The sequence below is a fragment of the Episyrphus balteatus genome, chromosome 2, assembly GCF_945859705.1.
Source record: "Episyrphus balteatus chromosome 2, idEpiBalt1.1, whole genome shotgun sequence".
NCBI classification, from domain to species: Eukaryota; Metazoa; Arthropoda; class Insecta; order Diptera; family Syrphidae; genus Episyrphus; species Episyrphus balteatus.
Window position 1 is genome coordinate 125,049,838 of NC_079135.1, and position 14,601 is coordinate 125,064,438.

Genomic DNA, 14,601 nt, shown 5'->3' on the forward strand with positions numbered 1-14,601 from the left:
TGCACGAGATTCAGTTTATATTCCTTCTTTTTATAAAAATAAATGATTTTTTGAGCAGGGATGGTAATGAAAGTCATTTATTAGTTTTGTTTTCATTTTGTTGTTTGTAAAAAAATTGTTTAATTTAAAAGATATAATACTGTAGGTACATATTTGTACAACTAAAAAATTTAAGATTCGCTTGAATTTTTTTTTGTCAAAAGAAATATAGGTACGTATATTGAATAAGAAATAGATAAAAATTTATAAATTAAGTTTTTATACCAAATTTGTACCAAAATTGGGATTTAATTGAATATCGTTAAGTTTTAATTCTGAACAGAGTTAAAAGCAGACTTTTGTTATGCAAATAACACTTAACGAACGAAAAACTAAAACTTTAGAAAATACTAATTTCACTTACTTACTCACTTCGAAAGTACAAAATTCACAACCCTGAATTTAGGCCACTACACTGAATTATTTTGTTTGAAGCCACAATTACGTAAATATAATAGGAACTGACGAATATTTTTTTATCTAATACAGACAATATCTATTTTTAATGAGGTACACAAATTCTCAAAGGGGAAGTTATGAGTTCTTAAAAAATAACCCTTGAGATTTCAATTAAGCATGACATAGCAATGATAATGCATTTTTTTTTTTTTTTTTTTTGAATTGGTGTAGCGCGTTAACTTGAATTGAAACTAAAAAGAAAACGCTTCAACGTTTTTCTTCAAAAAAAAGTATGTAGGCCAAGACATATTTGTATGTGGTTTTTGGTACAAAATCTAGAATTTTAGACCCTAATACACTCACAAATCAATTAAATTATCATCTCAAGTGCATAATCTGAAATATACTAACTTTACAACAAAGGCTCTAAAAAGTTATAAAAATTGGATGAGTACTCAAACTGTGACTTGTTATATGAGCAGTTTATAAGAGCAAGTAGTCAAGACTTATTTAGGAGTATAACTTTTTACTTGCGATATAGGTACTATATATTAAGTTATGCATGCGTACAAAAAAAAAAAGTTGAGATAACATTTTTCCATGACATTACGATGTTAGACAATGCCAAAAAAGTGGGTCCCGGAAGTCCGTCTGTCTGTCTGTCTGTCTGTCTGTCTGTCTGTATGTCAGTCTGTCAGTCTGTCAGTATGTCAGTCTGTCAGTCTGTCAGTCTGTCAGTCTGTCAGTCTGTCAGTCTGTCAGTCTGTCAGTCTGTCAGTCTGTCAGTCTGTCAGTCTGTCAGTCTGTCAGTCTGTCAGTCTGTCAGTCTGTCAGTCTGTCAGTCTGTCAGTCTGTCAGTCTGTCAGTCTGTCAGTCTGTCAGTCTGTCAGTCTGTCAGTCTGTCAGTCTGTCAGTCTGTCAGTCTGTCAGTCTGTCAGTCTGTCAGTCTGTCAGTCTGTCAGTCTGTCAGTCTGTCAGTCTGTCAGTCTGTCAGTCTGTCAGTCTGTCAGTCTGTCAGTCTGTCAGTCTGTCAGTCTGTCAGTCTGTCAGTCTGTCAGTCTGTCAGTTTGTCAGTCTGTCAGTCTGTCAGTCTGTCAGTCTGTCAGTCTGTCAGTCTGTCAGTCTGTCAGTCTGTCAGTCTGTCAGTCTGTCAGTCTGTCAGTCTGTCAGTCTGTCAGTCTGTCAGTCTGTCAGTCTGTCAGTCTGTCAGTCTGTCAGTCTGTCAGTCTGTCAGTCTGTCTGTCAGTCTGTCTGTCTGTCTGTATAAGGAGCTACAGCCTAAACGGATGGACCGATTAATGTCAAACTTGGTATGTAGCGTTATTCTGCGACTCTCCAGAGGTTTTTTTGGAATTAATTTTTTGGACCAAAAATAACGGTACTTGTCATATACCGATTTTAGTAAAATTGAAATATCTCGAAAACGGCTCTAACGATTTTGTTTAAAAAATTCAAATGTTAGTTTTAAGCTAAGGTCTATCTTTTAATGAAAAAATTTTTTTTTGAAAATCATTATTAACGGTACCTGCCATAGAACCGTTTTTTTCAAATCCGATTATCTCCGAAACTGCTTATTCGATTTCAACGAAACTTTTTGTGGAGAAGCATTTATATAATTTAAATATAAGCCAAAAATAAAATTTTGAAAAAAATAATTTTTGGATTTTTTAAAAAATTTTGAAAATTTTTTTTTGAAAAATCAAATTTTCGAAAACGGGACATTGAACTTTTTTGAAATTTTGTTTTTAGATGTTGATTAGTGATTTCTACCAAATGACATACCAATTTTATTTTAAAACTTTTTTCCAAAAAAATATTTATAAAAAATTAGTTTTTTAAAAAACGGCTCTAACGGATTTATTTTATTTAAAAAAAAACGAATTTTGTTTTTTTTTTCCAAATTTCTATATAAAAAGTCTTAAAAATTTAAGCAACTTTAACTCTAAGAGCAAGTTCGTGCGACCCAGTCGTGCATTTTATTTACTAATGATTTTGCATTACATGTGAATTATTTATTTTAATTATATTATAGTTTTAGTCAGTCGGTAGTTAGTTTTCATATGTTTGCAGTTACTTAACTCATGACATGTGTTTAAATTTTAAGTCTACTGTTGTGTATAGAGATCATCTTGCTAATAAATTACTTTCAACACATTATGAATTTTATAGTAAGCATTCCATATTAAACAGCATGAATAAAAAATTCATGTTTAACAAAATATTCAAATGAAAATGAACTCAGAATATGTACATTGCTTGTATTGGTTTCCTGTCAAATATTAATCAGTAATAAGCTATAGTTTATGGGACACTGGGGTGTATACGTGACAAAAAAATATAGATCTTTGATGCGATGATGGTTAAAGAAAAACTTAAGTTTGGTAGACTAGGATTTATTTCTTTTTGATTAACAAATTATGGCGAGTTGTACTTTTTGTATCATCAGCTTTTTATTTCAGAAACAAATATCTACCACAATCATATCTGTACAACAACGACAAAAATAAAAAAAAATGTGTTTATTAGAAAATGTTCGTCGTTTTGTCGCAAACTATTTCACAGGTATTTTGTGGAAATTTTGCACTTTTTTAATTTAAAATCGTACAACTTTTAGAGCATGTACGGTTTTGTATGATATATCAAATAAAAGATTATATTTATTTAGTTGCGAAAATAAATTAAAAAAGACTATTTTTGACTGTTATCTCAGAAATGTAACAATGAAAATATTTGAAATTTTGATTTCATGTTTCTATCTATTAAAATAAAAAAGATATAAATGAAAAACGGATGAAAACGGTCAAAACATTTTGGACCCAAAAATATTTTTCCCTTTTATTCAGTGAAAAAACATTTTAGAGATCCATTTTGCACACTTAGGTAAATAAATCTCACCTATAAGTCCTGTAGATTGAAAATTTATTCAAACTTTCAAAATTTCAATAAATTAAATTGTATCTGAAATCAAACTGAGCTCCAAAAAAAAAAGTATGCAGTTTAATTTTTTTTACACAGATGCATTTTTAGAAAAAAAAATTTCAAAACCGTTAGAGCCGTTAAAAAAAAAAAACGATTTATTTATAAATAATTTTTTTGAAAAAAAAAGTTATAAAATAAAGTTGGTATTCCATTTTTTGACATTTATTAATCAACACCTAAAACCAAAATTTCCAAAAAATTCAATGTCAGGTTTGCGAAAACTTGATTTTTCAAAAAAAATAACCCAATTTTTTTTTATAAGTAGGTATCCAAAAATTATTTTTTTCAAAATTTTATTTCATTAGCCTAAAAAACCACTTTATCGAGGGTCTACTGCTTGCATAGTTTTTAAAAAACCTTTCATAACTCAATATTGAAACTTTTTAGAAATTTTGCAATACTTCTGCATTCTTCTTACAAATTTTTTTGACTTACCGCTGAGCAATTAAATTTTGTTCACCATGTCATTTGACCCTAATTTACCCTATTTAATGATTGAATTTTTAAAAAAACCTTTCTTACAGTTCACTTTCAGGATATAAGCTATAGTAGATTTTGTCTTAAGGCCCAACTATAATACGCATATGCGCTCATGGGCTTATGTCAAAATGGAATGAATGAGTTATCGAACATACACAATTCTTATGGGATAGCCATAATGCGCATATGCGCGCTTTGTTAACTTTCGTTAAGCATATGCCGTGCGCTCTGAACCGCACGACATGAGTAAATTTCTCAGAATAAAATGTAAACAACATGGTTGCAAGGAGGATGGAAAAATTAAATTAATTTTCACTAAATAAAAATGTGATAAACGAATTGTGAATTGAATAAAAACAGTTTTAAAAATATTTTTGTGTAATTCAACGCTTTTGTTTTTTACAAAAAATATGGAAAACACAAATGTCAATTGTGACAGAAGGCTATGCGCGCGTATGTTCACTATGGCTACTCCTCATGTTTTCAGAAACAGGACGAAGCAGTTCCTTCGATTTTGACATAAGCCCATGCGCGCATATGCCTATTATATTTGGGCTTTTATGTTGGAATTGGAGTCGTACGGCTCGATGTTTTGTCTTATGTGTTATGTTTGTGAACTATTAACAATTATTAAAAAAAAAAAACTTCAACTATTTTTAAACAATATACATATTTTTTTATTTTATTCGAGAAAAAACACTAAAACTTAAAATTAAAATTATACATATATACAAAAAAATTCTATAAACAATATACAATAAAATTACAAAAAAAAAAGCGTTTTCACCCTGAAATTAAAACAAGTATCTATTTATAATTAATTGTTTTTAAGTTCAAAAGTCTATTTGCCCTGCTTAAGACTTTAAACTAATTTATGTATACCCGATTGTTTTTTTTATATAAATATCCCATAATCCATTTCAGTTCTCACGCTTTGAGACAATTTTACTTTAAATTAAACAAAAAATATTAAAACTTAAAACTAAGCACTTTTTGTGTGTATTTTAACTTTGTATCACAATTTATTTTTTTTTTTAATGATCCTGGGCTTTTTACAGCACATGAGTAATAGGATAAGTACAACTTTTTTTTTTTGTTTATTAACTGTCACTTGCCAGTCAATAAAATCATGTTCTAGTTTCTGTTTCAACATAACCATTATGTACATAACCTCCCTGAATATCACTATTATCGAGAATTTTTTCAAAAACCGTATCCAATCGACAACGATTTATTGTAAAACGTATTGAAGTATTTTCAGAAATCAAAAAATTCATCCTTCGGAATAATTCAGCTAATGTTGGATGGGTTTTGTCATCCGAATTTAATGAAGAACTATCGTTCTGGAAAGAAAGAAAAAACTATCAAAACAAAATAATTCGAAAAAAAGGTTTTAGCTTACCTCGTGAATAGTTTGCTGAATTTTCAAAACAAACTTAATGGAATGAGTATAAGTTTGAATATCACCACAGCCAGGGAATGTTTCTTGGATTTTCTAAAAAATTTCAAAAAATATTTAATTTCTGCTTCATCCGGCTCGAAGGACCAAAATTTACCTTTTTAATCTCTGCAATCTTTCCATTCTCACAAAATACAGCCACACTATAATATCCACCATATTGCATTTTAAGAGTTTCCGGTCGACTGCAAGTAAGCATTTGTCCATCTTTCATCACAGCTATTCGATGGCAAATATGATCAATTTCCGAAATTGAATGTGAAGTTAGAACAATAGCTCGCTGCTCAAGAATCAAATCATCAATTGCATGATAGACTATTGATCTTGTCACCGGATCCATATCGCTTGTCGGCTCATCCATTAGAACAACATCTGTCCAGCCAAAGCATGTTATAGCAACATTTAGCTTTCTCCTATTACCTCCACTCAAGTTTTTCACTAAAACATCTTTGTAGCTTTCTAATTGGAATGATAGCAGGGTACTTTCTGTCAACTGAAACGAATCATAAAACAGAAATATTTCGATTTATGTAGTTTGTTTTAAAAAAAATCGTTTTGTTAATAATGTCAAATCCTTGTGAAGATTGTGATCGTTTGCAAGAAGTTCTTCCGAAAGGAAATGCTTCAATACGACCACCATTTCAGCAGCCTACAATGTACGATCATTTGAGTAGTTTTTCGAAATTCAAAGAAGAAAAAATTCTCTCAAAACAATTAAAAACCAAAGAAGAAGATCTTCTCAAATTTAATAAAAACTTCACAAATTTAGAACTTGATAAGAAAAATGACGAAATATTGGAGAAATTCAGTACTCAAGATATTGCCAAGTTTCGATGCAATTTAAAAGAAGGTCGTTTTCATCAAAAGATGGAGAAAGATGAACCAGAAGATTTGTGGAAAAAGCAAGAACATGAAGTTAAGGCAGCTGCTTCATTGACTACAATTTTAAGGACTCCAGTTATTTGTCCGGTGAGTAAGTGTGGAAGAACTATTGGAGTGACTTCGGTGCTGTCACATTTTCTACGTGATCATAATGAAGATTTGACAGTGGAATGTATGAATCTTTATGCTGAAGGAAGATCATTGTTACTATTTGATTGGGATAAGTTTAATTTTGGGGAGAATGTTTGTTTGGGAGTTCTTTCATATGGAGGAGTTGAAAAGTAGGTACAGTTTCTATCTTGTTCAGAAATATTAATAGAATTAACTTTACAGAAAGAAAGAAACTCGGCCAGCTTTGAGGGGAATTTGTAAGCAGAATTCGTTTCTTTCAAGGTCATTTACTCATTTGGAAAATCATTTGCCAATTTTGGTTATGGTCTGTAAGACTTCGATTTGTGCAATTCTGGAGGACAACAATCTGGTAGAAAAATGTTTCTTCACCCGTAAACCTTGATACAATTTTTTTTTAGGCAAAAGAACTTATTGATCCTGAAGATGTGACAAAGCATGTTCTTATTATTTGGCTGGCTACTGTTCAAACTACAAAACCAATATTTTGTACGATTACAGCTTTTGATAAATTAATGACTTCTTCAAGGAGTACAATTATAAATGTAAGATTGTATAAAAATATTGTGACTTTACAGCACTTAACACATTTTTTTTAAGGTTCGAAGTTTAGATTCTTCTCAAAAGCCTGAAGAATTCTTAAGTAACGATACGAATTATTTAATGCTGAATCATGGAGAGTTAAATATTTTATCGGAGGAGGATAAAGAGTCAATTCGGATGGAAATCAAAATTCAAGAATTTGATGAATAAATAAATTATCGGTAGATCAAAATTTTGATAGAAACACTTGAAAATAGTTTGTTCTATTTTCATAGTAAATGTAATGTCTAAATAAATGATGGAGTTTTTGAATTTTCTTGTACCAAGAACTTTAAAGCTTTAAAGGTCCATATCAAATTTCACCTTAGCCAATTCGACCCGGTTGTTATTAGATAAAGAATTGGAAGGAGTGATGAATTGTGGCTACTGTAGTATTTTAAGAAAGCTTGAAAATGGCTTAGCAGTCTTAATTTTATAGGAGGATCAATTTATAACCAGGAAGTATGCAAAACTGGGGTGAAATCGGATAACGCGATAGTAAGGTAGGCAGATACAAATGGCGGTAGCGGCCGGCTCCCTTGGCGACTCAGTTACAAAGGAGATACTAAATTTCATGAACCTTTGAGTAATAAAATTATTTTGAAAGGATAAAGAAAGGTTAAAATAAAAATGTTTACAACTAGTGCCAAGGTCTAGTCACCAGAAACTTTTTGCTCTCTAGGAAATCGATCGCACAAAACCTTTAAGGTATCAAATTGGGTCTTACAATACTGGTATCTGTCTTCACAATATCCCAAAAAATCAGTGCATTGAAGTTTTTACGATCAAGAATGTTTTAAATGACTGTCGTTTAGAGATAAATATTATAGATCATGTTTTTTAGACAAAAAGTGATTGTCTATAAAGTCAAAAGGTTTATGGACGATAATTTTACTTGATAACGTCATAAGAAAACAGGTTGTGTGCTTTTGTTAAAAAACGGAATAACTTTTTGACTCCAATCATAATTTACAAGAAAAAGCTAAAAAAAAAAAAAAAACCTTTTTTTTTCTTTTCTCATCATATCATATAAATGTGAAAGCTATTTATTTCAACTTCCATAAATGAGGCTTCAATCATATTTCTACGAAGCCTACAAAAATAGTAAGAATTTTTTTAAAGCCAACCATGTCGAAATTTCAAACTGAGATTAGGGTACTTCACACTGGTGGCTGGTCAGGGGCAACAGATCTCCACAGGTGTTTTGAGGTATTTCTCAAGTTTTTTAATAAAAGATTGTGTAGCTTTTAGTGAATATACCGCTATGTGTGATATAATAAATGCAAGGTAATATGTATTATCAGATTGCTCAATAAAGTTATATCAAATTCTTAAGCGCTCTAGATCAAAAGTTATAACCTGTTTGTTGAAAGGTAGAACTTTAGAAATTTTGCACAAATAAAGTCCTTTATACATATTATCTATTTACAGTATAAATTTAATTTACTTCTCTGTTGAAAAAAAAAGTTTAAAATACAACAAAAAACGGTTAAAAACGGTCAAAAAAACTTAGGACAAAAAAAACGATTTTAACGTTATTCAGTCAAAAATCATTTTACAATACCAAATTTTTGCATATGCATACACTTTGAAGAAAATTCGTAATTTACAACTTGGTTTTGAAATTATCTAGAATTTTTCAATACCTTTGTTATCCGTACAACAAATTCGACTTTCTACAACTTCGCGTCTAGAAAATAGGCACTTTTTTGCAATTTTGTTTTACCCCTACTTACCCTATTTAATGATTGAATTTTTCACAATCCTTTACTAGTATTCACCTTTAGGTGATAGAAGATTTTTGTATCTCCAATCGTTTATTTTTAATTTTAATATTGAAATTTTTGTCGCACTGCTAAAAATTTCAGGTGGAACGGGAGAAAATAGCGTCACTTTTTCGTTTATGCTGCCATGATTCATAGATTTATAAGTCGTTATCACGTCATAAACAAAACTGATTTGACAATTAAGAAGAAAAAATTACCTTTTGAATATCATTGATCCTCCGGAGTTTTCCATAGAATTCGATCATCTCTCTCACAGTCAACAGCGAATCCAAAGTGTTCGTTTGTGGGCAGTATGCAATATCTTTCTGTTAATATTAATTTCAACTTTTATAAAAGTTTTCAATCAAAATTTTAAATTTTACTCACATTGGCATAAATAATACTTCCACCACTGGGTTGCATTTGACCCGAAAGCATTTTGAATATAGTTGACTTGCCTGCACCATTCTTACCCAACAAACCAAAACATTCTCCAGATGATATTTCAAAACTAACATCTTTCACAGCATATTGTTTCCGATTGAATTTCTTTGTTAATCGATCTACTTTCAAAACATGTCTTTCCATTGAACCAACTTTTTCAGTTCTCTTCAATGAATTTTGTATGGAAATAATTTTCAAATCATCAACAGGATCATCAATGTGTTCTTCAATAAGTTTCTTCACCAATCTATTAGCCATTCCACTTTCAATTAAAATATTCAATGTTAAAAACACAAATCCTAAAACCACCAATGCAGTCATATGAGGCAGGAGAAGATTGCTGGTTACAGGATTCTTATAGGAATCAATATCATATCGACGGAAGAATTCAGCAACAACAAAATTCTTACAAATCTCAACCAAACCATCTCCTAAAGCATGTTGAGGGAAGATCAAGAATGCTCGATTCAAAAAGTATCGCCAACTATCAGCTGTTTCTGATTCACCAACAATTCCTATCAGAACCACCACTGACATTGTAAAGATTGGAATGATAGCGTTCATGCAGAAGATTGTCATAATGGCCAGGCTAGAATCGGTGAAGAGTTTTTCAACCACGTGAATAGCTGGAATGCATGCGAAACTGAAAAAGATTACTGTGAATTATAAGAACAAAAAAAATTGTATAAAGGCGTTTACCCATAGAGGAAGGAAAGCACGATGATACCCCAGAGATTGGCTTTTGTTGTGTAGACAGGCATTCCAAAAGCAAGCAATACCGAGGAGCAAATTACGATACCAACGATTAAAACCTGGAAGAAGGATATAATTGTAAATTTTATATTGCAAGTTGTAAATTGTAAATTGTAAATTGTAAATTGTAAATTGTAAATTGTAAATTGTAAATTGTAAATTGTAAATTGTAAATTGTAAATTGTAAATTGTAAATTGTAAATTGTAAATTGTAAATTGTAAATTGTAAATTGTAAATTGTAAATTGTAAATTGTAAATTGTAAATTGTAAATTGTAAATTGTAAATTGTAAATTGTAAATTGTAAATTGTAAATTGTAAATTGTAAATTGTAAATTGCAATTCGATCTTACCAAATAGTCCCAAACAAAAGCAACTCCCCAGTAAATTCCTGCATCCACACCGCACAACATCTGCTGAAGCTTTTCACCCTTCATTCTTTCGTTGACAATATAAACCGAAGCCACTGCCATTACCAAACTCAACGATATCAAAAGTACAAACGAAACACCAGCGTCAGAAACCTGTCGAAGTCTGAAATCAAAAAATACTTTAAAACATGCCTCAAATTGAAACAAAAATAAAACTCACATTGACGATATGCTAAATTCCCTATCACCCAGCTTCCAAGGTACATTAAAAGTCGTTATGCTATACTCTGGATCATCCATTTCAGCCTGAAGCACATGTGAATTAAGATCATTTAACCAAGAGATCATAGCATGATGTCCCTTATTATTGTACCAAACCGTTGCTCTAGTCTCATTGAAAGTCGTTCCGCCATATCTCTTCTCATGGAATTGATGAGCAGTATCCAGAATCCAATAGAAAGCTTTTGTAGAATCATTAAATTCTCTACAATCTCGATCGTTATCTCTACACTCCGATTGTAATCGATTGTAGATATCCTGTGTGAATGTCGTAGGATTCTCCATACTTAAAATATGTGTTGTATGTGGGTAAAGATCACTTGACAACTTCAAAGCTCTATCGAAATCATCTTCCAATCGAAGATTCACAAACCACATTGCAATCATTTCAAATACTGCTGGCAAGATTAAAGCACACAAAAGCATCCGATAGTTGCGACTAAAGTGAGTAAAACGTTTTCCAAATAGCAACTTAATTTTCTCCAATTTGGAGAGTGGATCATTTCGAATGAGTTCTTGGAAACCATTTGATTTCTTTAACTCAACTGGTTGGAGAGTTTGTCGTTTGGAATAACCATTTGTTTTATCAGAGAGACTATTTACCTCCGTGAAGACTTCCTCAAGATTTTTACTATTTATGCTATATTCACTTATTTTACCATCTTTTTGGAGACTTGCCAAAGCATCCATAAGTTGGGGACAGTTATTAGCTTGTTGATCGTAACTTATTTCAAGTTTCAAATCAACTGGAGTATCTTGTGCAATTTTGAAACTTGTCAAACTTGCATCAAGTTGTTTTTTGACTTCTGTGACTGTTTGTACGTCACGACAGTGAATTTCAAGGTCGAAGTTTTCTGTGAAAAGTGACTTCATTGTTTCAGGATTGTGGTGGGCTATGATTTTTCCCTAAAAAAAAATGTTTGGGTTAAGAGTCTTTGAAAACCTTTTAAGAGTCTTACATTCTTCATTATTAAAATAGAATCACTCAAATATTCAGCCTCATCTAGGAAATGAGTGGCAAAAATGACAGCTCTTCCCTTTCGCAAGACTTCAATAAGGTCCCAAATGTCCTTGCGGGCTTTGTTGTCAACACCGTTGCAGGGTTCATCCAGAATTACCACATTAGGAGAGCCTAAAAATCAAAACACAAAAGTTGTCAATAAAGTCGAAAAACTCCTAAAATTGATATTTTTAAGACCCTAAAACCTACCAATAAAAGCTATTGCTACACAAAGCCTTCTCTGATATCCACCTGACAGCTTCCAAGCTGGATAGTTTTCATGTTTACCAAACTTCATACTTTTCATGGTTTTGTCAACCACTGACTGGTAGCCCTGCTTAAGTTTTATCTTGGCATACAGCTCTAAGTGTTCTCTAGCTGTCAAATTTGGTATCAAAATATTGTCCTGAGAGCAAACTCCGATCTTGTCGTATTCCTCAGCTTGGGTATCCGATGATTGTGATAGGATAACTCTTCCGGTGGTTTGAACAATTTGGCCAGTTAGCATTTTGCTAGAAATAAGAAGTTTTCGAAATTGAAGTTCGAAAATTAGTTCGAATTCTGAAAAACCCTGTTTAACTTACATAATAGTACTCTTTCCAGCTCCATTTCGACCTAATAAACAAGTAACTTGATCCCTTTGGAAGCCTACAGAAATATTACTCACAGCGATATTATTTTCGCCATAGATTTTCGAAACATTTGTCATTGTTGCACCCATATTTGGTGAAAGTTCTTCTCTTTGAACGTCAGTAAATTGATATTCATCTAAAATTCATCGATTTCGTCAATATTTCTTATTTCTGATCGAAATTTTTGAACTTACCATCTGTCCAATATTCAATTAAATATCCAATAGCAGCATAAAGGAAAGTATCAAAAATAATTGTTGATAAAGCAAAAGCAAATTCACCACTTAGCCCATCTTCGAAAGCTGCACTAAATGTCAAAGCAGTCATTTGTAATTCCATTCGTAAAATATTATTCCAAGCTTGTGCAAAAGCCGATGTAAATGATAAATTTAAGAAGAAATTCTCAAATTTATTTAATTGAGCATCATAAATTATAAATAATATATATGGACAAAAAGAGATCAGGAAGAATAATGATGTGGTCACTGAACCAACAGTGGCTGAGGTAAAAAATGTTGCACACATGTAACTGTAAGAAAAATGTATTACATTATTCAATGAAATCTATTTCGACGTTTTTTCTTACCAAAATGAGATCAAACATATTCCAAAAATTATTAAGAAAAATAAAACAAAAGCAAAGTTTGTGTAGTGCAGGATACTTCCGGAATATAAAATAATGCAGACTGCTATGATTATGAGGAGCATTTCAATAAATGTTGTTATGCACCATGAAAGGAGTTCCGAGGAGGTTTTGAGGCCCATGGAACGCATTATCTGTAAAGAAAATACATACAAATAAAATAAATAGGTATAAAATACTCAAAAAAAGCCTTAGCTACCAGTAAAAAAATAAAGCATAAATAAAGTAAGTTTATCAAGTTTTCTGTGCGATGGAAAATTTTTGTGATATTGCAAGTAACACCTTTTTCGAAATGAGAAACATGATGCTAAACATTGGACACAAACTTTGATTTGTATTGAGAATAAATCTCTTTTCATAACCCTTTTCAAATTTAGCTGATGTAACGACTTTTTTTTTCAAATTTTTACTTGCGATATAGGTACTATATATCAAGTTATGCATTCGTACAAAAAAAAAAAGTTGAGATAACATTTTTCCATGACATTACGATGGTAGACAATGCCAAAAAAGTGGTTTCCGGAAGTCCGTCTGTCTGTCTGTCTGTCTGTCTGTCTGTCTGTCTGTCTGTCAGTCTGGCTGTCAGTCTGTCTGTCTGTCTGTCTGTATAAGGAGCTACAGCCTAAACGGATGGACCGATTAATGTCAAACTTGGTATGTAGCGTTATTTGGCGACTCTCCAGAGGGGTTTTTGGAATTAATTTTTTTGGACCAAAGATAACGGTACTTGTCATATACCGATTTAAGTAAAATTGAAATATCTCGAAAACGGCTCCAACGATTTTGTTTAAAAAATTCAAATGTAAGTTTTAAGCTAAGGTCTATCTTTCTATGAAAAAAGTTTTTTTTGAAAATCATTATTACCGGTACCTGCCATAGAACCGTTTTTTTTTTTTCAAATCCGATTATCTCCGAAAGTGCTTATTCGATTTCAACGAAACTTTTTGTGATGAAGCATTTACATAATTTAAATATAAGCCAAAAACAAAATTTTGGAAAAAATAATTTTTGGATTTTTAAAAAAATTTTGAAAATTTTTTTTTGAAAAAACAAATTTTCGAAAACGGGACATTGAATTTTTTTGAAATTTTCTTTTTAGATGTTGATTAGTGATTTCTACAAAATGGCATACCAATTTTATTTTAAAACTTTTTTTCCAAAAAATTATTTATAAAAAATTAGTTTTTTAAAAAACGGCTCTAACGATTTTGAAATTTTTTTTTCTAAAAATGCATGTTAATATATCAATCAAAACTGCATACTTGTTTTGGAGGGCAATTTAATTTCAGATTTTATTTTATTTTTTTTTTTAAACCAATTTTATTTTTTTCCGAATTTTTTTGAAAATCATTATTACCGGTACCTGCCATAGAACCGTTTTTTTTTTTCAAATCCGATTATCTCCGAAAGTGCTTATTCGATTTCAACGAAACTTTTTGTGATGAAGCATTTACATAATTTAAATATAAGCCAAAAACAAAATTTTGGAAAAAATAATTTTTGGATTTTTAAAAAAATTTTGAAAATTTTTTTTTGAAAAAACAAATTTTCGAAAACGGGACATTGAATTTTTTTGAAATTTTCTTTTTAGATGTTGATTAGTGATTTCTACAAAATGGCATACCAATTTTATTTTAAAACTTTTTTTCCAAAAAATTATTTATAAAAAATTAGTTTTTTAAAAAACGGCTCTAACGATTTTGAAATTTTTTTTTCTAAAAATGCATGTTAATATATCAATCAAAACTGCATACTTGTTTTGGAG

At 30.9% G+C, this 14,601-nt stretch overlaps 2 protein-coding genes across 2 annotated transcripts in view; one reads left to right on the top strand and one right to left on the bottom strand.

Moving 5' to 3' along the window:
• Positions 1-4,646: 4,646 nt before the first annotated feature.
• LOC129908968 (ATP-binding cassette sub-family A member 13) overlaps positions 4,647-14,601 on the bottom strand; it is a 41,292-nt gene continuing 31,337 nt past the window's right edge. Inside the window, exons 10-22 of the mRNA XM_055985820.1 lie at positions 12,780-12,970; positions 12,388-12,722; positions 12,146-12,329; positions 11,772-12,073; positions 11,521-11,693; positions 10,503-11,467; positions 10,265-10,445; positions 9,859-9,971; positions 9,103-9,802; positions 8,934-9,041; positions 5,454-5,849; positions 5,300-5,392; positions 4,647-5,240 (exon numbers count right to left, since the gene is read on the bottom strand). Of these exons, the coding sequence (XP_055841795.1) occupies positions 5,025-5,240; positions 5,300-5,392; positions 5,454-5,849; positions 8,934-9,041; positions 9,103-9,802; positions 9,859-9,971; positions 10,265-10,445; positions 10,503-11,467; positions 11,521-11,693; positions 11,772-12,073; positions 12,146-12,329; positions 12,388-12,722; positions 12,780-12,970 (3,957 nt within the window). The 3' untranslated portion in view covers positions 4,647-5,024. The remainder of the gene's footprint in view (positions 5,241-5,299; positions 5,393-5,453; positions 5,850-8,933; positions 9,042-9,102; positions 9,803-9,858; positions 9,972-10,264; positions 10,446-10,502; positions 11,468-11,520; positions 11,694-11,771; positions 12,074-12,145; positions 12,330-12,387; positions 12,723-12,779; positions 12,971-14,601) is intronic.
• LOC129908967 (uncharacterized) lies at positions 5,869-6,523 on the top strand. Its single transcript, XM_055985819.1, has one exon. The coding sequence runs from the start codon at positions 5,921-5,923 to the stop codon at positions 6,521-6,523; it is 603 nt and encodes a 200-aa protein (XP_055841794.1). The 5' UTR covers positions 5,869-5,920.

Bases quoted from the DNA above. Each gene is read 5' to 3' on its own strand.
- LOC129908967 (XM_055985819.1), top strand. From the start codon at position 5,921: ATGTCAAATCCTTGTGAAGATTGTGATCGTTTGCAAGAAGTTCTTCCG.